The sequence below is a fragment of the Triplophysa dalaica genome, chromosome 5 (genome assembly GCF_015846415.1).
Source record: "Triplophysa dalaica isolate WHDGS20190420 chromosome 5, ASM1584641v1, whole genome shotgun sequence".
Classification (NCBI taxonomy): domain Eukaryota; kingdom Metazoa; phylum Chordata; class Actinopteri; order Cypriniformes; family Nemacheilidae; genus Triplophysa; species Triplophysa dalaica.
This window is the reverse complement of record NC_079546.1, coordinates 10,652,453-10,679,902: the sequence shown is the minus strand read 5'-3', so window position 1 is coordinate 10,679,902 and position 27,450 is coordinate 10,652,453. Positions and strand designations below refer to the sequence as shown.

The following is a 27,450-nucleotide window of genomic DNA, read 5'->3' as shown; positions in this document are numbered from 1 at the left end:
CTGAAAGCTTGGCAGTGGATTCTGCGAAATTGAGAGTCCTTGTTTGTCAAATTCTCTATAAAGCCATATACAAAATGTAGCATTAGGTGTTTTAAATTGATAGTTCAGCCAAAAATGAAATGAAAACTCACCCTTTTGTCATTTCAAACCTGTATGAATTTCTTTCTTCTGCAGAACACAAAAAAGATATTTTGAGAAATGTTGGTAACCAAAAACCGTTGGTCCCCTTTGACTTTGCATTGCCCAATGGAAGTAAATGGCAACCAACTGTTTTTGGATACTGTGGAAAGGGGGGCGTGGTCTAGCGCGGTCTGCGGCAGAGGGGCGTGTCGGGAGTATGACGGTGAGTAAGCAGATCAACGCTAGAGTGAAATCACCTGCTTCTTATTCTAGTAATTGGCGAGGAGACGCATTTAAGGCACGACAAAGGAGAAGAGAGGAGAGAGAGAAACCAGGCTGGGAAAGCGCACATCGACGGACCGAGAGAGACAAGGTGTCTAGAAGTGTCCGAGACAAAGGAAAGATTCGTCACAACCAAAGAGATTGTGTTATTGAGTGAGCGGGTCTACAACCCGGAAGTATTGTAGTAAATAAAAACGATTCTTACGCTTTCCCAGCGACGCCGACTCCGCCTCCTTTCTTCCTCAAGCCTGAACTTTGTTACAGATACATTTTTCAAAATATCTTCATGCAGGTTTGATAGACAAAAGGGTAAGTAAATAACGACAATTTTTTCTTTTTTTGGTGAACTATCCTTTTAAATTATAATAAACCTAACAATCATATGCTGTTGAGAAAATTGTAACCGCAGTAACACATTAAAATACACATGTATTTGATATGAAGAAATCATAAATAAATACAATAATCTAGGATTGTTAAACCACAAATGGTACTTTTAGAACACTTCACATATTGTATATATAATCCAAAACTTGTATACACAGGCCTTACATAGAATGATATTATATAAAGTGTTTTGGATTGTGAATGGTGTTTAGTCGGCCATGATGAACGAACCCAAAAGTTGCTTTGAAATAATTTTGATGTAATGGAGAAATAGTTTCCATTATATAAATCAAATTCATTTTATTCAAGAAGTTGTATTATTGGAATAACTATATCACCTATTGGTTCAGAAAAGGTGAATGAATAAAAAATTGTGTACTATATTGATAGTCCAAATAACTTTGTCTCTCTCATTTTTGTCACTTTTTTTATTTGTTTAATACAAATTAAATCTAGTGGTAAATCTATAATCTTTTATAAAATCAGTAAAATACTGAAGATTAATTAATCTATGATTTGGATGTGAAGAATTGTTGTCCCGACTCACAGGTTGAAAATGTTTTAATGCAGTTGTTCAGGCTTATATCATTAATAAATAGGAATACACAAATAATGACATTTGATCAAAGTATCATTAACATTCACATGGAATACAGCTTCATATTTGTTATAGTATAATAATAAAACCACCTTTTACAGCATTTTGGAGAGAGGGAATCTAAAAATGCAAACTTGTATCTCTGCAAATTGCAGCAGCAGTCAAAACCATCTGTAGGTTTTTTTGGCATAACATTTCAATTCAGGCATTAAATGTATTATAACAATCATACAGAAAAGCGTGAACTGATTTTTTTGCTGAAAAAGAACTTTGAAACTATTTACAAACCGACCCGTGTTTTAAAAACACAAGCGCTCGAAATACAAAAACACATAAATTACACAAACATCAAAACATGTACAATCTCAAAAGCATCAGCAAATGTGCGACGGTCACACTGAGCAAACCAAAACATATAAACACAACATTCACAAAAACACGTGCCTTTAAAACAACAAAACAATGTGCATAACCACATGCTTCATTGGGCTGATATGTAGCAATGAGGGTTTCTCACATTGAAACTAACCTGAATTATTTCATTTTAAATCCCGCTTTTAACATTTGGTAAGGAAACGTTTCAAAATCGTAATCTTAAAATGGGGTAAGCGCTGCTTTACACTATTTTATTTAAATAACCTCGCAACTCCAACACCAAGTGTAAAACTGCCCTACTTTATTCATATTTATGCAGTTTTAGAAACCTTAGTGTCTCGGGGAGATGTAAAGCAGTAACGTTTAATATAACTCGAAGGGACAGTTCACCCAAAAATACAAAATTTGTCATCATTTATTCACCCTAGTGTTGTTTAAACCTGTAAATGACTCGTTCTTCTGTGTAACACAAAAGAAAATGTCTTCGTGGTTTTGTTTCCATTCAATGGAAGTCAACACCAGTGTTTGGTGACGTTCTTCCAAATATCTTCCAAACATCTGTTTTCCACAAAAGAAAATGTCATGTAGGGTTGGAACATGGCGAGGAAATGATGAGAGAATTTGAATGGAGGATGAACTATTCTAATAGTGTGTGGCTCTGTAGTGAAGGTTGCCAAGACCAATCCAATCCATTCTAGTTCAGTGTACCATCCCAAACTTCGCAATATAAAACATTCACATTTTAAATATACACATTTTAAGAAAGAGCCTATGTAGTTGAATGAAGTTTCCCAAAGCAACAATAGGATCTGTAGACTGGGCTAAGTGAGCCACCTGTCAACCTCCTCAGATTCTGGCCTGTATTAACATCTGCGGTCCAGCTGGGCTGACGTACTTTGGTCTGTGTGTCGTTTTCATTTCCAAGATACAGTATATTCTCATAGTTCCGTTAGTGACCATAACAATCCATTTGTAACAAAAAAGTTCTTCCTTTATTCAATGGTGAATTCCCAATGATCAATATTAAAAGCTTGAGCAATGAAAATAATATTTCATGTAGCCCTGTAGTTTAGTTAAACTTATTGAAAATTTGTTGGGAGATTTTTATTAAGTTTACTGTAAATGTGCTGTAACAGATTCTGTGGTGTGCAAACATCAGTTCAAGCGTGGATTGATATAAAATGTTTCTCAGTCATTATAATTTCTTTTGTGATATTAAAGGTTCAATGCTATTGAGTTCTTTTCATCTTTTAATGTGGATGCACATATGTAATGCACATTTAAAGTGTTTGTGGTTTTAAGCAGATACACAAACTTAAAAGAGTGTTACCTTCAAAATGGAAATCATGTCATTATTGACACGTCATCTTGGCATTTCAGACCTTTTTGAGTTTTTTTTCTTTTGCAGAACAAAAAAGAAGATATTTTGGTTTCCAACATTTTTCTAAATATCTTCTTTTGTGTTTTGCAGGAAAAAGTCATTTTAAAGGTGAACTTTTCCTTTAAATGTACACTCTCTCTCTCTGTAAAACTTGGCAAATTTACTGACGACGCTTACACTTTTGTTTCATCCAATAAAGAGTCTTAACAATGGCTCTTCCGGAAGATCGTTGACTACACAGTGACAAACTTTAACTTCCTATTACAAAAAAAAATGTAAACGCAGGACAAAAAAACGCTCATGAAGCCCTTTCATGGGATCTCCACCTGAATTTAATTTGGACTTGCAATACTTTCTGGGTCGCTCTGGAAAAGTTCAACCTAAATAACAGCACTACTGTATGACATTTTGAGCTCTTGTATAGTGCAGCATGAAAAATGACACATGCACGTAAGACCTTTGTACAGGAAGCACAAGACAAGGTGCTTTGAGTAAACCAAAAAAACTGAGGTTCATATCTTCTCCATCGATTACCTCCCATCCTCCTCTTTCTTAAATGTCTTTGTACCTTTTTATCCTTGATGCTTACTTCCCTTCTTCTCCGAGTCTTTACCAACCTCCGCCTATCTACTGCTCCAATAAATGGTTTCGACGGTTCCTGCTCTTCCTATGATCCAGCAGCGGTTTGAGTTTTCCCAGATCACCTCTCGTGGGGCTCTGTAGGTTCTGTATACTCTGCAGCTGTTTGCGTTCTTTGCAGTACTGTTGCATGGCTAACGTCTCAGCTGGGCTGAAGGCATTAACCAGGGCTTTGGGATGCAATGCGGCCGCCCAGCCCCAGGGAGACTGCCGTTTGTCGCTCAAAGCGCTGACCAGAGCCTCGCTCAGCACCTGCAGACGGATCTTCACCATCGTGCGTTTAAAACCGTTTTCAGTGGCCAGACAGTAGTACAGACCGCGATCTGAAGACTGTACGGAGCGGATGAGCAGACCGTGGTTGGTGGACACCACCCGATCGGTCAGCCTCACCTACACACACAGAAACATAAAATATGACAACAGAACTTAAGGATAGTACCTAGTGTTGTGTTTTGGGTGGGATCCGAACCCTGAAACATTGAACTCTGTATTGTACGGGTAAGCCCCACCCACCTCTTTCCTCCGATCATTATCTCTGTGAATGAGCCATTTAACTGAGGCCTGAGGAGATTTGGGTTGACACTCCAGGAACGTGGTGTTGTTTTTAACTCCATACTGGGTCATCTCCGCTGCATTCCTGTAGGCTGAAGTAAAACATCAGGTGTTGGCCAACTGGCACAATCTCACACACTGTCATCTCCATAACAGGAAAAGCACACAAACTCCAATTTGGAATTAACCAGTCGACACATAAAGTGAAAAACAGAGGTCAAAATATAATTTAATTTTTACAAAACTAAGCTCCAACTGAATATCTCGACCGATGTTTCGTTTTTTTCCGAGCATGATCCTGCTCGACCAATCACCTTCCTCTCAGGTCTCGCTACTCGCTTGTCTTTAGGTGGCTGTGAAAAAGGTGCTGGACGAAGGGTGTTTTTTTTAAGAAAAGCTGACATTTTACTTTAAAAGACAATCTGAGCTGCAGAAAACATGGCAGCGGTGGACTTGAAAAATGGTTTACTGCATAGGATAGCCAGCCAATCACTTTTGAGATACAGGGTGGCATGTTACATTTAAGTTTAGACGCAAATGAGCAGAAGGTGGGCGTGTGTTCATTTTACACGGACACACGTCACAATAGTGAAAGACAATCACAACTTCTATTTCATGCAGACTTTAAGCACCTCTAACACCATGTGTTTCTTTTCTTTTAAATCAAAGTGTCCGTATCAAATCTGCTTAATAGAAACCAAATTTTCCCTCTGTTTCAGCACATACTATATTTACCCAATTTTAGAGTTACTATTAATGCGGCCATGTTGTGGCGCTTTACCTTTCAGATTAAAGCCTCTGCACTGCGTCAGTGGATTTCCGTGCATAATGTCCTGCCTTCTGCTTCTCCTGAAATAACATTTACACAGGATTAATCCGGCATATGTTCATATATACATTCTTTCTCCCTCCTTTCCCAATTTCTCACTTTTAATCGACATCCGTGTGTGAATGTTTGCACATTTTGAAAACATAGTTCCTGTCAAATTGTAGCTTCACTTCTTAAAACTAACAGAACAGTCGTTCCTGTCGCGAGAGTATTGAAGGGAGATGTCTGTCATTTCGACTTCTTAGAGGGAGTGCCTTTAAACAATATTTTCCTTACTCCACATGTCCGACAGCAAAAGAAAATGTTTGTCCAGGGTATCGGATTAGTTTTTAATACGTCTCCTTTTGAAACAATTCACTGAAGGCTGTATAATATAAATACCCATGAATATACATTATGCGTCCTTTATCTGTTTGATCGACAGACTGTATGTGTGGTCTGCGACCCCAAAACAAAAATAAAGAATTAAAAGGACATTATAGTTGCTGACGTTCATTTCTCTACGTGTGTAGTGTGTATACCTTTTGCCAGTGAGGTAGAATCGGGAACAGCTGAGTCCGTCCCAAGCGCAGTATGGGTCCCGTGCTAAACAGCAGTCAGCACAGGCAGAGCCGTACGCATTACAGCGGTGCAAAGACACCTGGGATACCCCGTGCTCAGAGCTAGCGTAAAGCTGTTGCTGTAACATAAACAAGTTATCACAAAAGATGTTTAAGTAACCCAGAGCACTAGTGACATGATAATAACACATTATTAAAGCTACACCATTTCCACCGCAACAATCTGCTGCCGCCCTCGCTTGCTATTATATGTGGATAGTCACAAACCGCATCTGTATAAAGAAGATGCTGAGTTTAGTTACCTTTTTAGAAGAGATTCTTAGGTTGGTGATGGGAGACTGCTTCTGTCAATTAAAAAAAAGAGTAACGTTAACATTTGAAACTCATGTTTTATGTGGTACACTAAATTCATTTATTAAAAAAAGAGAAAAACAAAGTGTGTGTATATCATTCACAAAATGACAGGAAAATACCTCTTTTATTGTCATTTATTTATATTTCTGTATTAAAATCATTTTATGATTTACAGTTTTGGTCTCAAAACGCAATGAATCGATTCCAAAATAAATGTTTGTGCTTATTTAATATATGTGTATGTATATACCGACATAGATGCGTGTATTTAAGAAAAATGAGAAATATATATTTATATTGATGCCTAATCCAAATCGTTTATTTAAATATACATTATGTAAATATTTGTGAATGCATTTATACAGTATATACATATAAATACACGCACATATTATATAAACACAAACATTTATTTTACGAATCGACTAATCACGTTTGATCGATTTGACAGGACTTGTGATGTTATGTAGTATACAGACAAAATGTTATTATTAATAAAAAAAGTACTAACAAGATTTTGACGTGGCAAGGTTAGTTTGAGCTATCAAATGTGTTCTTAAATAAATCCATAAATGTAAAAAATATTATTTAATTACATCAATATAGCTCAAAATAGTATAAAAATGCATGTGAATAATTATTTTATTTTATTGGTTTATTTTTTGTGTTTAACTACACTTGCCTGGTGTTTTCTTTACTTACTCTGAAATAATGTATATGTATATGTACAGTAAAAATGTTATTTATTTACAGTATATGTACTGTATTTATATTGTTGCTACTGTACTTTCTGTCAGACCTTAAATTAATTAAATTAACCAAATAAAAGCAAAAAAAAAACATTTATATGAATACTACATTCGTAAGATTTGGGCGTTTTAAATTACGTTTTTAAAAGATTATGCTTTTAATTATCATGGGCATCCCAATAATAAACACTTAATTTTCACTCAAAACCACATTTTCGGGCATTCGTGAACTGTTGTTTTTTTGTGAGCTTTTGCACGAGCATGTATCGAGCTGCCAAATGAAACATCTCACAGCGCGACCCATGGCCTTTCACGGCCCGTAAATTTATCAAAGAAATCCAAACCTTTTTCAAATATTGCCAACATTTAAAGCATACCATAAGAAACCTTACATCCTTTTCCAAACCTCACACCCAGCCTCTGTTTCCAATTAAAATCTACCCTCTTTTAAACAGCATCCACATTTACTAAACTCTTTGTGGCACTGCCAGCTCTGCTCATACTGTCTGCACTCTAGAGACTTTGATGTGTGGCGAGAAGGTCGACCTTAAACACTTCCAGCTCCTCCAGGATCAGATCCTCATCCAGAGACCCGTTTGATGGCAGAACCACCAACTTCTGCACTGTGCCTTTATCTGTGAGAAGAATATCAGAACATCAGGAGAAGGGCTCTGAACACAGACTGGAACACCAAAACGAGTGTCAATTCTATGAAACAGATCTATAAAATACAAAGCACGATTTTCATTTTAGGGTGAACTATCCCTTTAAAACCGACGTGAAGGCTACTTTCTAGTTTTGAATACCATTTGAAATCCCCTACATAGCTGAAAGGAACGATGCCAAGGAGCAGCCAGGCGCGCTCCGCACTGTGTTCTTGGCGTGTTATCAGGAATTTTGATAGGCAAATACAAACAGCTGTGATTTTGATTTCCCCCAGAAAAACCTCCAAATGTCCATATTCTTGTTCCCTAGTAACCGCAGATCCCGCCTGCTGTCGTGAATCATCTCGGATAAACAAGCTTGCGCACCCTCATTATTCATTCAAACGTCTTATATCTCAGTTCAGTGACACAGACGGTCTGTTAACATCCTCTGGTTAGCTGAATCATGCTGAATAGATAGTGAAATAGCTTGGTGTTAATTAGATTGGATGAAAGGGTTTGATTTGCTAAAGCTATTTTGGTAAAGACACTGCCCCCTAGTGGGAAATAATTAATGTAGCCACAGAAAGGATGAAAGGATTCACTCTCTTGGTGTGATTGGTCTTTTTTTACATTATTACATAAAAAGTTATATTTTAATCAGTATATGGCAAAGTTATTATTGTTTACTAAAACTATTAAACATTTCTGTTAGTTGGAAGTAAAAAAGTACGACAAAATACTATTTGAAAAACGAAATAAATAAACACAGCGAAAACAAAAATCACAAAAAATATTACCTGAAAATAAATAAAACCTAAACTAAGTCTATTACTGCAATTATAATACATTTAATTAAAATAGTGATATCAAAGTACACCAATAAAAACAAAAGAATACAGAACATATTTTAAAAAATCTAAAGATTTACCTAAAGTTTACGAAAACAAAACATTATAAATATTGAAAGCTAATTTATAATATTATCAATACTACAATAAAACTGAACAACTATAATACATTTTTTTTAAATATATGTATTAAATACTACAATAAAAAACTATAGTATACAGTATATATTTCTGGTATATAATACTAGTAATTATCCTTATATTATTTTACTGTAAATCATTTTTTTGTAATGTAAAATGTATCTATCAATCAGGAGAAGCAGATATGAGATTTGAGAGATAAAAGTTACAATTGATTTCAATTTGGTCTGTTCCCCACGAAATATGCAAAGAAACTGTTGGGTAGTTTTAATGTAATTAAATACAATTAATATACAATAAAGCATTTAAATACATTTTTAAGAATATAAACTGAATATAATATCAATTGTTATTTTACTAGCAACTAACACAGGTCGGGCCAGGCGTGCGAGTCCTAGGAAACATCTATAAAAGTTATGGGTTTGAAATGAATGAGTAAATGACGACATTCACCAGATTAGTTCAACAATTCAACAACAGAACAGAATGTTGTGCTAATCCCACAAGCCCGTGTTTTCCATCTGCTGCTCTCAGTTTTAAATAGAAAAGGCTTTTTAATTTGTAGACAAGGTCAACAACAAGCAGTCAAAGTTAAGTGTGCCAGTCTTTACTAAACATAGATATCCTAAAGTAGCTCTTGAAATGGATGGTGGGATAATTTTAACTCTGTCTGCATCTTTGAATGAGTGACTCTTTAAATAAACCACTAAGTTTGTTGTTGTGTGGGACTTTACCTGTGCCCAGAAAGAGGACCTGGTAGTGTCCATCCGCAGCCGGGACCTGGTCCACAGCTATGGAGGTGTACTTGTAATCGGCATGCGTCCGTACCACCAAGGGCTTCCTGCCGACCGGGTAAATGGGGTTAAACATGACCGGATGATTCCTCACGAATGTCACAACATCATCTGGAAACTCTTTAGTACTCTGAACGTGGGGCGTGAACGCGCCACCGGGACACTGAGAGGAAGAGGATAGAAGACATTAGACGATGTCAAAGGTTAAAAACGGCCTAATTCAATAAATCCTGTTCATCTTACATCAGTCTAAACCAAAACCACAGCTATGCATTCACTTGGTTTATGGCTACCATATGAAATTCATCAGTTACAGTATTTGGTGAGTGTTGTTGAGCATTTTGGTTAAATTTTAAGGCAAAATAAAATGATTTTTTTAGAACTTATAATATATTTTAGTATTAAGAATTATAACATTTTTATCTTAAACTACAACTCCCCTGCAATACCACAACGGCTCACCGGGGGCAGCACCCCACAGTTTGCGGAGCACTGCAATTTATTATGATCCAAATCAATGAAATTCAAATAAATTAAAGTTATTTTCAACATGACTGATACTAAGATAAAATAAGTTTTATGTGGCTGGTCATGTGACCTCAATATGTCAACCATCACATGAGACCTTCACCCCTACAATAAAGCTAAGATAAATAATAATTCAGAAAACTGACGAATTGGTCAATTATAAATATTTTTTAATATTTTTTAATTATAAATACACTACAATATGAGAACAGTGAACAAAGGTAAAGGAGTGTTGAAACTCTAATGCAAAGTTGCAATGACATATTGTTTTAATACTGTCTAAGGTTTTATAATGGTGCCCCAGACAGAATGCCGGAGTGACTGTACCAAACCTTAAGCAAGACATTAAGGTGTGACTCACAGTTCCCGGCCGTGGGTAAGGGATCCGGCCCTGGAAAGCCACCCATTGGAAGTTGGGCCCTTCTCTGTGCGCAAACGGTCCATTGAAAACTGTCAGGATGTCGGCCATGTTGTACACACAAACAGCCGAGCCTCGAAATACAGAACTGGATAGAATGACACACAAAACACAAACTTAATTTCTCTTGGAAGGCTTATCCATGAGACTCAAGCCACATGGAAAAGGTGTTTCTCTTATTTTGGTTACATGCATGGTTTGGCCTGTAAAGTGCATATTTCGAGGAGACAGTTGGACAAAGACTTTCTTTCTTGAATGGAAAAACACAGAAACAAAAGGAAACTAGATAAAATATAGCGAGGAATAAAGGAGAAGCACAGGCAAAGAAACAAACACTGTTTGGCTTGGCCAAACCCATTAGAAAACCACACAGGTCCAACTTGGTTCAGCAGCTCGGGGAAGATCATGGGGTTGAGAGGAAGTGTGTTTGACAAATTCAACCACAGTCTGAAAACCTTGGCCGAACCTTATTTAGCCACACCCCAAAACAACCAAACATCCATCAGAAGCTGCAACAAGAAGCCAAACCCCAACCAATACATTGAAGTAATATCTCATAATTGTATTTTTTTTAGAGCAAATGTTTAAACTGAGAGCAAATAAAAACGTTAATGTTCTGAAAAGTAATCACGTGTCTCCTGTTGAGTTTATACAGCGATCTCACTCATGTCTCAAACTGTTCTAGGTAAAAGAAAATCATCACAGCAGAATGTTCCTGGATGACCTCCTGAACTAATTTTCTCATCACCCAGCACCCTCAGGTGTGGTCACATGTTCTCTCAGATCCCGGCATCCCCAACCTGCTGCTAGTTCCAATATTGCTGTTGGCTTTACCTTGTGGAGGTGAAGACTCCAAAGACGAGCAGGCCTTTTGGGTTGTCCGTCTCCAAAAGAAACACATTCTCTGGAAAGAAAGAAACACCCACTCGCTCAGTGAAGGAACATTTGTCATTACACATGTGTTCTAACAAGAATACAACAGGTGAAAGAGTGTAAATCTATCCCAGGCATGACCTCTCATGTGAAGATCTTCTCTCATGTGAAGATCTCATGTGTTGAGTGTTTTATGATTGTTACAAGATTTTAATGAGGTGAGAAAAGTAATGTTTGAGCTGTGGATGTGTGGAACTGTAGTAGTTTCGAAGGCCAACATTGATAATGGAACGTCGCACTATAGGTAAGTACTGTGTGAAATGAAATGAAATAAAAACATGCAAAAAAAATGATAATGTGTATAATGTATCTCAATAATGGACGAAATAATAAAATAAAATAAAACAATGTGCAATAATTTAATTTGATGTTTAAAATGCAACTCATCAATGGCCAAAATTATAAAATAAATGAAAAAATAATTTTTTATCATAATGTGCGAACATTTTATTTAATTTTCAAAATGCAACTCACCAATGGCCAAAATGATAAAGTAAAATAATGTTAGAAATTTTTAATTAATGTTTAAAATACGACTCACCAATGGTCAAAATTATAAAATAAAATAATGCGAGAAATTTTAATTGAACGTTTAAAATGCAACTCACCAATTGCCAAAAAATTTAATAAAATATTTCATTTTCAATTTTTAGTGTAATAATAAAAAACGTTTAGTGCATAAACTATTTGGCATCATCCAATTAAATATGCACAAATTAGCAGTTTGCAAAAAATGGTTAAATAAACGTTAATATCATTTTATTATTTGTTTTAATGTGACCCGCTGTTTACCTGCAGACAAACTATTAACGCTTGGTCAAAAGTCGGTTCAGTTCATGTTTATGCTTATTCTTTTACTGCATGCTTTCAGATGCAATATATTGCTAAAAGAGGTACAAATATTGATGATTGTAACCAAGACTTTTAAGACTAACTGCATTATCTACTAACGTGTGTGCCTAGTCTCACCAAGCTCATCAAAATGGGTCTCGGTACCATCCTCTTCCAGAACTGAACACACCATGCGAGCCTTCAAGAATGTGGTCCACTTGTTTACCAGACTGCGTTGTCCACCCATATCATTCTAAACAGATGATGGTAACTTTAAATGTATTCTCATATAAATCACAACCATAGAGGTGTTTTGGATTCACAGACACTTACTGGACACACCCGGGCCACCATGGTGTGGATGTTTTTAGTGTTTCCACTACTGTCAGTCAGTCTCTCACGCAGGAAGAAGTAAAGCTTGGCGTCGTTCGGGTCCAAGCCGTCAGGAATCAAGTGGGCATCAATAAACACCGGCTCTAGTCAAAACAGAAGAAAAATATATGTTAAAACAATCATGATCTCATCTTTGTTTTGTTTCACTGCAGATTATGTAAAATATGATATAGCTTCTATTTTATTTCACAAATTTAGAGCAAATGGGTTTCCCATTGTGTATGATAGGGTAGGATAATACGACCCCTAAAACATTATGCATTTACAGTATGTTTTCGTTTGTCGTTGTAACTAGATCTGACCTCAAACCATTTCGTTTGACGTGGATAAAGACAGCCTTCACTTGTGGTTTGTGTATTATTTTACTCAAATGACATGGAAAGCGAACATTTATTTTAATGCTTAAAATAAAAAGTTATTGGTGGTTAAAGTATACTGATGTTACATACAATTTCCTGGCAGAGTTTTCCCTGAGGATTGCTCTTTTATAGCTCAAACACCAAAACATAGGTTTTAATTTGACTTCTTTTAAGTATCAATTTTGTCTTTGTCTAATTCCTGATTGCTAAAGAATAAAAAGACACATGAGTCAATTGTTGAGTGTACGTGTATAAAGCTATAAAATGAATGGTGACAGCATCAGCTCAGTTATATAAATATACACAAGTGTGCTGGATATAGAAAATGTCTGACGCAAAGGTTGAATTCTTGGCAAAGAATGTTGTTGAGTTCTCGTCTGACACTTTGAAGGCGGCACTTTTTACTGAGAATACGGTTTCGTTTTCTTGTGGGGAAAAGTTGACAGGTAACAGGTTGAAAAAAGGTCTCAGTGTGATTTCTATTTAATCTCACTGCTGTCTGGAAGAACACCGTGCCATTTAAGAGATCTCATTTGTGACACTTGATGTAGTCAAACATCAAACGATATAATAATTTTGATGTAAAACATAGCAGACATGATCTGTACCACTCAGCCACTTGGAGTTATGTTGGTCCGTCCTCACTGCATTCCTGGTGGTCAGGCTTCTAAAGATGGCCGCATCAGTCCCCATGAAGTCAATGTACATTCCAGAGAACAATTCCTGATCTGAGACACAGACATAAAGAGAAACTTTGTCATCCTTATATGCATACACTTTGCATATATGCTTTAAATGTTCTTCACAGCAATTCCATAGAATAACCATTTTTGGTTCCACAAAATTCAGTCAAAGGTTCTTTTAAGAACCATCTCATTCTTACTTTTTTACAATCTGAAGAACTTGTTTTCACCACAAAGAACCTTTATTGAAACAGAAAGGTTGTTCAGACGTTCTTTATGGAACCAAAAGGTTATTTTAAGACATGGAAGATCCATTTTAAGCACCTTTTTTTTAAGAGTAGTTTAATAGGTTATACAGTGATCTTTTATATAAATTTTTTTTTCATTGACATGTAATATAGTTGATCAACTACATTATGTTGTATGTATAGGCATAAAAACGTATGTAGATATGTTGAAATTTAATGAAAGGTTCATGATACTGTGACTAGACCGGACGTGGAACCATGCAACGCACCGCGACAAAAGACAATAAAACGCATTATAACCCATTATAATAAAAAGAAATTTGCTGCGGGTCGCGTCCGATGTAGACATGGTGTAAGAATATGGCTGTTAACTTGGCCTATCATCATGGTATAAATTGGATAATCCACAGCTAGGTGTGCGTTAAAGAATTTTAATGCACTTTGTGGAGGCAACTACCCTCCGATTCGCGTCGGGTGGTTCTTGGCCTCCACGTAGTGCATTAAAACTCTTTATTACAACACTCGATGGAATGCTTGATTCTGATTCATTGGCCAGACATTTGCAAGTTCGTTATTCTCAAATAACAACCTCTCAAAACCAATAACACACGGTAACCCGGACGCAGCAAATATTTTTGACAGGTTTTTTTGACAATGAATGTATAAATAAATGTAAATATGTCTTTTAATAACATATATGACATTATTTATAAGTGATTAAACCAAATTGCCTATCCGTGACATCTGAACGACGTTTCTTACCTTAAACCCGAAAGTAAACAGCTCTGCCATAACAACCGGCTGCCTGTACATTATCCGTTACATAACGCACGGCTAGCTGTGGATTATCCCTTACTTAACGGCTCCTACAACTGTCTTCAATAGAAGTATTTCCAATTGTTTTTCTAAAGATACGATAGGTCTGACTTTACAGGTTTAAAAGTTATAGTTCCAAATATAGTTTCTCTAAGGGGAAGATGAATTTGATTTTCCAGGATATCCGCGCCCCGACTGTTTCTCTGTATAGCGGCTGCATACATCCTCACGGTGTTCTTTCTTTACTAACGCTCTGTCTCCATTCCTCAAATCTCTTCTTCCTTTCATAACTGCACAGCTCCATCGCTTCATCACTCTGTGTTGCAGGGGCCCCGTGGCTGACGTGTGCAGCTCGGGGCCATGAGTGTGATGGAAATTTGTGGACAGACGGCCGACAGCGAAGGCTGTAGTCTGTCACGTCCAGGGCTTTCTTTGATGTCGTCTAGACTGTTCTGAACAATTTCCCTAACTGCTAAAAGGGATAGTTCACCCCCTCTAAAAAATTATATTATTTAAAACCTGTATGTGACTCTTTCTTCTGTGGCAGACCAAAGAAGATATTTTCAGAAATGTGTTTTGCATCCATACAATGGAAGTCAATGAGGCATGAATAAATATTCCTGTGTGTATATGTGCAAATGTGTTTACAGTATGTTCTACTGCTTTTTAATAGCTAATAGATGTGTGAGCGCGTAGATGTGTGTAATAAAGCAATCACTGTCAACAGCAACTCAATACCTACTAACCAATTACAGATCAAAGCAATACGAGGGTGATACTGAATGACCCAACGCCGTCACATTTGAAAGGAAGATGAACACTTTGTGGGTGTTTGGTGACACTATGAGGTCATTAATAAAGAGATCAAAGAAAGCATGTGTGCCGTGGTGTGAACAGGGAAGCATGTGAGATAAAGACGTAAAAGATGTCACTTACTGAGCATGACTGAAACAGTGTTGACTTGTGGGTTGAATGAACACCTTCCTTTGCCTGAATCGGCTCGTGAAGAGATGTGAAATACTTGCTCCTGCATATGAAGATGAAAACATGGGCTAGTATTGTATTATCAACATGTTTTGCGATTCAAATAACATCTCAACCGGCATGAACCGTCACTAATTTAATCGATTTTCAACCAGTTCACAGTGAATCATTACATCAGTGTTTATGGACACAAATGTTGACCACACCAAATCCTGGTTGTCAAGTCTGGTTATACGTGTTTATAATGTTTTTCGAAACATAAACCACCCCAACATTTCTTCTTGATATCATTTTATCCTACTTCAGAATCTATTCTCATTTTTTATCTTGGCCTACGTCTCAGCCAATGATGTCTACATGATTTCCGAGTATAAGAAATTTCCTAGCAGTGGTTTTGGAGAGCAGCGTTTCTTCTGATTGGTTGAGTAGACTTGACCTGAGGGTTCCAGGTTTCCGTAGCTACTGCCAATGTTAGTGTGTCCTTCCTCTTCGGTGTGACTGTAAGGTGCCAACTCAGGCGCACGCAGGAATTCCACCCTTGTAATACACAAGTAACAGGCTACACCAACGTCTTATAAAAATACAAATTTTATTTATACAACAGTTTAAAAACTAAATATCATTGTATACATTTTGAAGGTAACCCAGATATAGATGCTTCAATTCAAGGACTAGGAGTAATGGTATACTATGGCGCCCCCCGGCTAAACAGCGATCAAGAAACGATCAACACACCAATCAGACCAATAGTCATATACAACAGCACCCCATCACACGTGAGATCTACACTTCAAACACAAATTTAAGAATGTACTGGTGTAACCACTTCAACCTCAATTTCACACATTAGAAATCATGATAGGACAAATTAGTTTGATTAGTCTGTTGGCCTTAAAAAGACTCGAATAAAAAGACAATGGAAAATATATCCTAGGCGAGCAGCCAATACCTCGCTAGACCGAGAGAAGGTTACGTAAGCAAAACGTCACAGTTGTATTAAGTTCAAAAGCAGAGTTTCGTCACACACAACCAAAAGTCTCGTCACTCACGACCCAGCCCACTGTCGCTCGTAGCGCAAAGGGGAAGCGCCCACGGCGAGGTGACGACAGCAGCAACTGCACAAGTCCCGGCTCCGGCGATCTCCAGGACACGAGGATCAGCGAGGCAACCCGGAACTGGAATACCAAACTGTCAGGCAAAGGAAGGCCAATCAGTCCCAAATAACACACATCAGCGTCAGCCTTTCATGAACATTAAGAATTCCCACTTCCCTCAATAGAAATGGATAGCGCGCGTTGATTGTTCTCGTGGACCTCTCGGCACCAGGGGTCAATGGATATCGTCGTCACTGCGTGCGTTGAGTTGAGTTGAATACCCTGAGAAACCGGCACAGAGGCAGTCACGCTCGTCTCGTAACGGCGTCTCTCACGGTCCAGAACAAAAAAAAACACCTTGTAAGGACCTCACGCTGCTCCTTATATTCCGTAGGTCTGCCAATCGCATTGCACCACTGACTCATCAGTAACATTGGCCACACCTGTAACAGCCTCACGGATACACGTTCACACCTGACAGACATTTACCCACCCTCACAAATGGTCAAACAGTCAGTGTCTCCTCCCGTTACATTTCCCCCCGCCTTTAATAATGGTCGTCCCGAACATAGTCCTTAAGAGTCAAGCGGACAATGCCATTGAGTAGCCAGGCATTTAGGGTTTGTAGCGCGCAGGTATTGTGCCACGATTAGCACGTAGGGGATACCGACGAGAACCCTGGTTGTTAATAGCTGCACCACACTCCAGGGCTGGGTCGTGGCCTATAACTACCGGGAGTAACATTACTGGGTCAGGCTCAGCCAGAGGCAACATTTCTGGGTCAGGCCCCGGGGCTTCATGGGCTTGTGTGGCTGGTGCACGAGTAAGGGAAGTACTAGTTGCTAAGTCCACTGGCTCACAATGAGGACTTGGAGTGTCAGTCTGGTGTTGAGGGACAAGAGGGAGTCGAGCTAGAGAAACAAAGGGCCAGTGTTGTCCGAGGCTACTTCGGTTGGGGCACCGATTCTCACTAGAACGACCCTCTTCCTTGCGGTAGGTCGCTTGTTGGTCCCCAGGGCATGGCCGCAAGTTATTGCGGTGAATCGTTCGGATGGGACCCTCCTTTGTCTCGGGCCGAATGCTAAAGACGGGTTGATCCTTGCGTGGCTGGGCCACCACCACAAAGGGTGTAGGGAGCCATTGAGGAGCTAGTTTCCCTTTGGCTCTACGGCGGAAGTTCCTTAGGAGTACTCTTTCCCCCGGTAACAGTGGCAAGGTTCTAGCACGCCTATTGTAGCTAGTTTGGTTCCACTGCTGACGACGTTCAACGTTGTTACGTACGGTGGCATAGGCTTGCAGGAGAGTTCGATGGTGATTCGCAACCCAACCTTCTACATTATCCCGGTATTGTGGCGTTGCGACCTCATGGAGTACGTCCACTGGCAGTCTGGCATGGCGGCCAAAAAGCACATAATGAGGGGTCATCCCGGTGCTTGAGTGAGTAGTGTTATTATATGCTTGCAGCAGAGCTGGCAACTGGCTAGGCCATTTAGCGTGCAAGTCCGCATCCATGGTGCTCAGGAGGGAAAGGAGGGTACGGTTAAACCGTTCACATGCTCCATTTCCTTGTGGATGGTATGGCGTAGTGCGACTTTTCTTGCAGCCATACACTGCGCAAAGCTGGTTCGTCAGATCTGACTCAAAAGCTCCCCCTTGGTCACTAAGAATACGCTCTGGGCAGCCAAATGGAAGAATAAGTGCTGTCCATAGAGCCTTTGCGGTAGTGGGAGCAGACTGGTCTCTAGTGGGGACGGCCAACGCATAGCGGGAGAACAAATCTGTAACCACCAGGATATATGGGAAAGTGTCAAAAGGCCTTCCAAGGGACAGATAATCTATTGCCACGATTTCAAAGGGGTAACTGGGCGATATGGGGCACAATGGTGCACTTGGTGCTCCTCCTCGTTTGCTTATTACACAATTAAGACATTCGGCCGCCCACGTTCTGGCATTTGTGCTCATCCCCACCCAGAAGAATCTCCTCCGCAATAGCGAGATCATTTTGTCGCCACCTGCATGACCTGCAGCTTTGTGGTATTCTTCCCACACTTGTCGGGCTTGAACCACTGGCACAATGATTTGTCGCACTGGGACTCCAGTGTCCGGCTCAGTGACAAGTCTGACAAGGGCCCCATTGTGAAATTCCAGCCGGTCCCACTCCCTCAGCAAGCAACGGAGCTGTAGAGACAAAGTAGAAGGATTATTTATTAGCGGGGGCTCACCTTGTGTTTTCCATGTGTGTAACTGCTGCAGGTCAGGGTCATCCTTCTGCTGGCGCTCCCATCGTCCCACTCTCTCGGGTGACTGTGGGGTTGTAGCGCTCCGTGCTGCATGCACTACAATCTCAGCTGTCTCCCCTGGTATTCGAGAAAGCACATCTGCATTCCTATTAGCGGTTCCGGGTCGGTAACGGACTTCGTAGGAATAATTGGCTAGCTGAGCTACCCATCTCTGTTCCGTCGCCCCCAGTTTTGCAGTGTCCAGATGGACTAAAGGGTTGTTATCAGTGAACACTGTAACCTGAGCCCCCCACAAATAGTCCTTAAACTTCTCGGTGATGGCCCATTTCAAAGCCAGCAGCTCTAACTTAAAGGAGCTATAGTTTTGGTCATTGCGCTCTGAGGGATGAAGGCTACGGCTGGCATAGGCTATAACCCTCTCCCTGCCCTCCTGGACTTGGGCAAGGACAGCTCCAAGGCCATTCAAACTTGCGTCTGTGTATAGCTTAAATGGAAGTTGAAAATCAGCATAGGCTAGTATAGGAGCACTTAGGAGAGCCTGTTTAAGTGACTCAAAAGCGATCTGGCATTCAGGGGTCCATTGGATGGCTGAGGAGGGGCGGTGGGCATTTCCCTGCAGGAGCTGGTTGAGGGGGGCAGCTACCTTGGAGAAAGCAGGGATAAATCTCCGGTAATAGCCTGCAAACCCCAGGAACGAACGCACCTGTTTCACTGTTGCTGGTATAGCCCAATTGCGAATGACTGCAGTTTTCTCTGGGTCTGTTGCTACGCCCTGGCCACTGACCACGTGTCCCAGGTAGGTCACCTTTTTCTGGAACAGATGGCATTTACGAGGTTGCAGTTTTAGGCCATGCTCCTGGAGGCAACCGAAAACCTGCTCCAGATGATGTAAGTGGGTGTTGAAGTTGGGAGAGTACACAATAACGTCATCGAGGTAAATGAGAAGAGAATCGTAAACCTGAGCACCCAGACAGCGTTGCATTAACCTCTGAAACGTGGCTGGAGCATTGCAGAGGCCAAAAGGCATGCATTCAAACTGGTATAGACCAAAGGGGGTGGTAAAGGCAGTCTTTTCTTGATCTGCAGGTGACACTTCCACCTGCCAGTATCCACTTGCCAGATCCAGAGTCGAGTACCACTGGGCCCTGGTGAGGCTTGTAAGGGATTCTTCTATCCGCGGCAACGGGAAAGAGTCTTTGTGAGTCACTGCGTTAAGCTTGCGATAATCAACGCAGAATCTCCACGACCCATCCTTTTTCTTCGCTAGAACAACAGGGGCAGCCCATGGGCTTGAGCTCTCTTTTACAACGCCACTCTCTAGCATGCCTTGTAGTAGTGTCCTCAAATCGGGGTAAAGGTTAGGAGGAACCGGTCGATACCTTTCTCGAATCGGTGGAGCTGTGCCTGTGGGGATTTGATGTGTAACAACTGCCGTCTTCCCAAAGTCGTCGTCATGGGACGCAAACACGTGAGACCACTTCCGCAAGAGTGCTGTCAATTGGGCTTGCTGGCTTTTGGTCAGGCCCTCACCACACAAGGCAAGGACTGGGTGATCCTCAGTCTGTGTGTCTTCCACCTGCATAACATCAATTTCCACCAACTGGGGTTCGATGTTTCGTAACACTAGTCTGGAACGTCCTTTTACATCCTTTGGATCTACCTGGGTCACTGAAGCCAGCGGGCGCCGTTGTGGTAACTCTAGGGAAAATGGATTAGGATTGCAGACGCGGAGAGGGACCTTCCCACCTTGCAACCAGCTCAACGATCTGGCCACACACCACTCCTGTCCTTGGTGATCCAAATCTTCAACTAAAACAGCGCAATTAGACTGGTTAGTAGCTTGTGGGACATGGGCCCAGACGATCATCTCACTTCCCGGGGGTAAAACTACAGGTGGTTGTCGCTGGAGTTTAGCCACACCTTGGAGCTCTACCTCAGGCATGGAGGTGTTTACCCTTTGGCAGGCGGCGAAGGCTGCATCCCATGCTTTCTCTGCAGAAGGGGAGAATACCGATTTAAAAGCTGCCATACCAGGGTGTCTACCCTGTAAGATGCCCGCCCAACAGTCTGCTACGACATTCATACCTAAAAGTCCATATTCCGTGTTAATGCAATCGTCTCTTACGATAACTACCCCCTTCTCACGCACTTCCACACCCCCAATGTCAAAATTCAGTACTGCATAACCCACGTAAGGAATCTGAAGGCCATTCGCAGCTCTCAAGGCCAACCACGATATTTGACTGGGATCTTGAATACATTCTTCCCTAAAATGACGCTGGAACAAGGATTGGCTAAAAAGTGTAACTTGAGAGCCAGTATCTATTATACATGGGATCCGTCGCCCCTGGACCAACACTTCAACCTCTGGGCACTTACCCACCATAGAGGGCCTTTGTGGGGGCGCGATTGAGGGCCCCTCCCGGTTCACTGGCCCTGCTGTGACCGGGGATATTGAAAACCCTGCTGAGCTGGACGTCTCCTTGGACAAAATCGCTGTATGTGTCCCCCTTCTCCACAATCATGACAGATGGCACGGCCTTGAGCATCCCACTGGTAGCGCTGGGGATCGGGGGGAGCTGACCCCAAACGTTGGCGACGGGGGTCACGATCGGAGTGGGGACGCCAATGTGGCTGGAATGGTGTCTCCGTTGCTGGGGATCGCGTTGCTGAAGCTTGGCCCAGATGCCCCTTCAGTTCTTCTACCAGGGATTTCCCCAAGAGTGTTAGCTGCTCTTTTAATTCCTGTTGCAATTCCATTCGTAATGAATCCTTCATTCGTTGCCAGTCAGAAGCATTTGTCCCTTGGTCCTTCACTCCGGTCGGTGTTGCTGCTGACCTTAATGGAGGAGTCAAAAGAGTTGGACAAACCTGAACTTCTTCCTCTGGGGCCAGTTCTTGTTCTAGCGCCTTCGCTTCTCTACAGATATCAACAAAAGTAGATGTTAGGGTTCGGCGGAGCTGTCTTGACAATTCCTGTTTTATCAGTCCATGTCTCAATCCCATAACGCATTGAGTTCGCAGCAATTCATCATCTGTTCCAGCAGTCAGGGGTTCTCTGGCTCGCCACCTGTGATGCAGTTCACGCAGACGAAGGGTAAATGGTCCTACTCCTTCCCCTGGTTGTTGCTTACAATTAAAGAACTGAATACGTAGTTGAGCAACAGGCTGCTGACCACCGTACAATGAAGCTAGGGCATCTAGAATTTTTACATCCGTATTTCGTTCTCTTTCAGCCAACAGCAGGACTTCTCTTCTAGCATTCCCCTCCAATGCACTCAGCACAAAATCAACCCGCTGTACCTCACTCAGCCCCTGAGCCCGAATAAAAGCCTCAATTTGGTTTCTCCATTCTTGAAATTTCGAGGGCTCCCCTCCACCAAATTTTGGGACCCATGGCCCCCCCATAAACCATGGCATTAATGCATTTACTTGGGGCTGCTCGCCGTGACTCATATTACTTGTGTATATCAAGGACCCTGTCGACTACGCCAAAAATGTAAGGTGCCAACTCAGGCGCACGCAGGAATTCCACCCTTGTAATACACAAGTAACAGGCTACACCAACGTCTTATAAAAATACAAATTTTATTTATACAACAGTTTAAAAACTAAATATCATTGTATACATTTTGAAGGTAACCCAGATATAGATGCTTCAATTCAAGGACTAGGAGTAATGGTATACTATGGCGCCCCCCGGCTAAACAGCGATCAAGAAACGATCAACACACCAATCAGACCAATAGTCATATACAACAGCACCCCATCACACGTGAGATCTACACTTCAAACACAAATTTAAGAATGTACTGGTGTAACCACTTCAACCTCAATTTCACACATTAGAAATCATGATAGGACAAATTAGTTTGATTAGTCTGTTGGCCTTAAAAAGACTCGAATAAAAAGACAATGGAAAATATATCCTAGGCGAGCAGCCAATACCTCGCTAGACCGAGAGAAGGTTACGTAAGCAAAACGTCACAGTTGTATTAAGTTCAAAAGCAGAGTTTCGTCACACACAACCAAAAGTCTCGTCACTCACGACCCAGCCCACTGTCGCTCGTAGCGCAAAGGGGAAGCGCCCACGGCGAGGTGACGACAGCAGCAACTGCACAAGTCCCGGCTCCGGCGATCTCCAGGACACGAGGATCAGCGAGGCAACCCGGAACTGGAATACCAAACTGTCAGGCAAAGGAAGGCCAATCAGTCCCAAATAACACACATCAGCGTCAGCCTTTCATGAACATTAAGAATTCCCACTTCCCTCAATAGAAATGGATAGCGCGCGTTGATTGTTCTCGTGGACCTCTCGGCACCAGGGGTCAATGGATATCGTCGTCACTGCGTGCGTTGAGTTGAGTTGAATACCCTGAGAAACCGGCACAGAGGCAGTCACGCTCGTCTCGTAACGGCGTCTCTCACGGTCCAGAACAAAAAAAAACACCTCGTAAGGACCTCACGCTGCTCCTTATATTCCGTAGGTCTGCCAATCGCATTGCACCACTGACTCATCAGTAACATTGGCCACACCTGTAACAGCCTCACGGATACACGTTCACACCTGACAGACATTTACCCACCCTCACAAATGGTCAAACAGTCAGTGTCTCCTCCCGTTACATGACAAGTATTAAGGGAAACCACAGTGTAGTGGAGTAGGCGGGGCGCGCACCGGTCTCGAATCACGTAGGAGATCGGGAGCATATAAGAGAACGAGCGACCGGAATGTCGAAGAGAGAAGACCGGGCCCAAACATGTTTTATGGTTGTATGTATGTTTTTGTTTTGTTCGCCGGCGGGGCAAATAGGGGCAAAATCTGTCTGGTTATGTCTGGAGCATTTTGGCAGTGTTCATCAGAACAAAGGCATTTATACAGATTTTGAACAACTCAAGGGTGTGTAAATAATGACTGAATTTTCATTTTTGGGTCCCTTAAATATTAAATACTAGTCTTATGGCCCTGAAACATTTAATTGGGTTTCACAAAGTGATACTGGACACTTTTAAAGGTTGGAGGTCATTCCTATTCCAGAATTTTCTTTAATAACATGTCTGCTGGTTTGCAGCCAAGGAAATGAGATGGAGAGTTGGAACAGAGTAACTGCTTTCAAACAAATGAAGAACAATCTAGACTCCAAGAATGAGCAGAGAGTCTCCACTCTTTTCTTCTGGTCTCTGTTCTTTTTCTTCTCTTCTCACCTCCTGTTCATATCTTTTCTTGTCTCTACTCATTTCATCTAATCTTGCCTTCCTCATGTCTCTTCTCTGCTTCTCTTCAGCCATGTTGCATCTTCTGATCGCACTCCATCTACACTTTTGTTCTCTTTTTTACACTCATTCACTTGTTAGTATATTTTTCATAGACTTGTAAAAGAACTGTTGTGTCATTTTAAGCGGCATCTAGTGGTGAGGTTGGGAATTGCAATCAATGGCCTACTCCACCCCCCCTTTCAAAGCACTCGGGTGGATGGCACAGAACTAAGATGTTGTCGCGCTTTCGCTACTTTGCCGAAGGAGATTACATATTTTACGAAACGCGCTCTGTAGAGCAGTTTGTCCATTTAGGGCTACTGTAGAAACAACATTTTAGTGGACCCGCGGTGTAAGTAGAAAGAAATAGCTCATTCTAATGTAAGAAAAACATAACGTTTCATTTTGTAAGGTCTTTATACACCTCTGAAGACATAGTTATGTATATCATATTGCAATTCCCTCAAAATATCCTCCAAAATAATACACATCACTTTAGAAGGATTCAAATAATCTTTAAATAAATCCAAATTATACAAGCACATATTTACCAGAACATTGGGCAGCATTTTTACCATTGTACTTTTAAACAAAGTCCGATTTCCGAATACAGCTTAATCCACTTTAGTTGTCTGAAGCAAACACAGACAAATTAAAGTGAAACTGGACTAAATTAAACGCTCTTGCTGCTTTTAATTAGGTAGTGTAAACTGACCTCAGGACGTCTGCCACGGTTCACATATGCACACACGGGACTGAAGGCTCCACTGCCGCAGATAAACAGATGCGTTCTGTTATAGGGCTGGATTACTCGTAAGAAGTTTCCACAGCCGTGCTGAAAAGAGAGACATCGCAGATTTATTTATAGATTACTGAAAAATACATCTTTTAAAGGGACAGCTCGCCTGAAAATGAAATGTATTATTTCCATTATGTCAATCCAAAACTGTATTCAGTAATTATTTTGTCTGGTTAAAAGGAGATTTTACTCATAGATGGATAGTTCAACATTTCAAATCTCAATTTGAAAACTCAACTGATGATACTGATTAGAAGTGAGAGTTTATAAGAGAAGGAATTCAAGGCCTATATAGAAATCCAGGAATCCCCATATTAGGTAACGCCAAACCAGACATGATCCTTCCACGAAAGAGGAGAAGAGATGGACGATTAAAGAAAGAAATGAAACGGCAGGGGAACAGTTCGAAATTTGGCGGACTGTCCCGAAACAGCAGCTGCATGGGCTCTGTGTTAGCAAGTATGCACATACGCTCAACTACGGGTCCTTGAAGAGCAACTTTAGACAAATAATAACACTTCCAATAGCACACGCCCTTCCATGCTTTCTCTTTCACATTTTTGTCGTTAATATTTATTTTCCTGTGGCAAATATCAACATAATCCTTTCTGGCTTGTATCCGCTAGATTTATGGTACATCACCTTGTTCTTCTCAGTTCGTGGTTCAGGTACAGATCATGTAGAATTAACAAGAGGGAGCACTGTTAACATGTCTTAATAATATTTATAGCTCTGGTAAAGAAAAGCTTAGTTTTTCCCAAATGATGCAGAGTGGTTTGGATCACGTGTCCACATGCAACGCTGCTGATCCTACTGGGAATGAGGGATGGGGTATACCCCAGTGAGGAGGGGAAACCTAACACAGAGAGGGCAATGATTCAAAAGCTCTAAATAAAACGTCTGGGGAAATCTGTGGTGCAAACTGTAATTTAAACACAGGCACATACAGTGGATGAGGAAAACAGTCAGGAAGAGTTTAAACACAAATTTGTCAGAATCTAGCTGCAAACTCAAAGCAGCATTCATCACTACCATGTGGCACTTGTTACCACTATCTCACCCAATGTTAACCCTCCTGTTATGTTTGGGGTCAAACTCTCAATTCAGAGAACTCAGTTATCAAATGTACAAAGAAAACATATTCCAATCAAAACGTGAAATGTTTTCTACTATTTCATTTGAAATATTAGGTAGGTAAAGTGTGAGTAAAATGAACAAATGACTCTTTCAACTTGAATAATTTGTTGTGTATTAGAAAAACAATACAAATCCAAACATTAAATTGGTGTGAAAATTTGCACATAACAAAAGCGTTAAATACTTGTACAGTATTTTACCACTGTATATCAACCTATATATGTTTATATCAACATATAAAATGTTGAAGGAACCTGTCAAGAAAACAAAATTACAAAAAGAAGAATGGAAAAAAATTACTTCAATACTATTCATATTAGTTGTATTAATCCATCTTACTTTTTTTAAAAATGTCCTAAAATAGGTTATATTTAAAGGGATAGTTCATTCAAAAATGTTAAACACAAAGTAAGATATTTGTAAGAATGTTAACAATTTTCAGTTTTGTGACATCATTCACAACAATAGTAAGAAAAAAAATATTATATATATTATAATATATATATTTTTGGTCTGTTGAAAACAAAATGAGATATTTTGAAGAATTAAGGAACACAAACAGTTCTGGGGTACCTTTTTCCTACTATGGCAGTCAATGATGTCACAGAATTGATAATTGCTTACATTCTTCCAAATATCTAGTAAGAACAAAGTAATTTATACAGATATGAAATTACATGAGGGTGAGCAAATGATGAAATCTTTAAAACACTACAAAAAAAATATTTTTGTAATATTCATATTTTTTACATAGTGACTCTGTATTAAAAAACGATGACTTTAAATGTACTTTAACTCTAACAAGAGTAATGGAATTTGGAAGTTAACGTTTGTTTGATCATGCTGTAATGACAATAATTTAAAATACAAAATAAAAATGCTGTCCAAAATAAGCTTGACTTTTATAATGCAATGCAAAAAAAAATTATGTCATAGTTAAAGTTTCAATGTATTTCTAATAACATGGAAATAAAAACAAATGAAAGCCAGAAAAGACAAATTTAGTGAGTTAGACTTTACACTTTTCATAGATTAGTGAAGAGCAGTTCAGTCATATTTGGTGTTTCAAGAAAAAATTCAGTTTAAGAATGACGTGAGGGTAAAAAAAATAATCACTGAACTTTCCATTTTGGATGAACTTTCCCTTTAAACACACCAGATTTTGTCTGACCAAATACAGCTTTGCCTCTGGCTCTTGTGTTGTAGTTGTTAGGAAAAGCTTAGCAGTTATTTTTCTTTGGCCAGCTGAGAACGTCCTCCATTCCTTCATTTCACGCTGTTCTAACACTCATAATTAATGACAGACAGAGTCAAGGTGTGACCTCCCGCTGTGCTACAGACAATGACTGAAGACTGATGGGTTCACAACCATCTGTTTTTGATCCACTCGTGACTATCCGAAATTGTGAAAATAAAAAATAAAATTTTCGAAACAACACGCGCAGCTGCTTCAGATCAAAGTTAAAATCCAAAGT

At 40.2% G+C, this 27,450-nt stretch overlaps 1 protein-coding gene across 2 annotated transcripts in view; it reads right to left on the bottom strand.

Moving 5' to 3' along the window:
* Positions 1–1,208: 1,208 nt before the first annotated feature.
* The window catches only part of sema3c (sema domain, immunoglobulin domain (Ig), short basic domain, secreted, (semaphorin) 3C), a 60,203-nt gene continuing 33,961 nt past the window's right edge, over positions 1,209–27,450 (bottom strand). For both annotated transcript variants that reach the window (XM_056749380.1, XM_056749379.1), the window contains exons 5-18: positions 24,755–24,874; positions 15,402–15,492; positions 13,327–13,446; positions 12,300–12,442; positions 12,105–12,219; positions 11,037–11,106; positions 10,146–10,290; positions 9,197–9,419; positions 7,373–7,461; positions 6,026–6,067; positions 5,685–5,842; positions 5,116–5,183; positions 4,296–4,426; positions 1,209–4,172 (exon numbers count right to left, since the gene is read on the bottom strand). In XM_056749380.1, the coding sequence (XP_056605358.1) occupies positions 3,771–4,172; positions 4,296–4,426; positions 5,116–5,183; positions 5,685–5,842; positions 6,026–6,067; positions 7,373–7,461; positions 9,197–9,419; positions 10,146–10,290; positions 11,037–11,106; positions 12,105–12,219; positions 12,300–12,442; positions 13,327–13,446; positions 15,402–15,492; positions 24,755–24,874 (1,917 nt within the window). In that variant the 3' untranslated portion in view covers positions 1,209–3,770. The remainder of the gene's footprint in view (positions 4,173–4,295; positions 4,427–5,115; positions 5,184–5,684; positions 5,843–6,025; positions 6,068–7,372; positions 7,462–9,196; positions 9,420–10,145; positions 10,291–11,036; positions 11,107–12,104; positions 12,220–12,299; positions 12,443–13,326; positions 13,447–15,401; positions 15,493–24,754; positions 24,875–27,450) is intronic.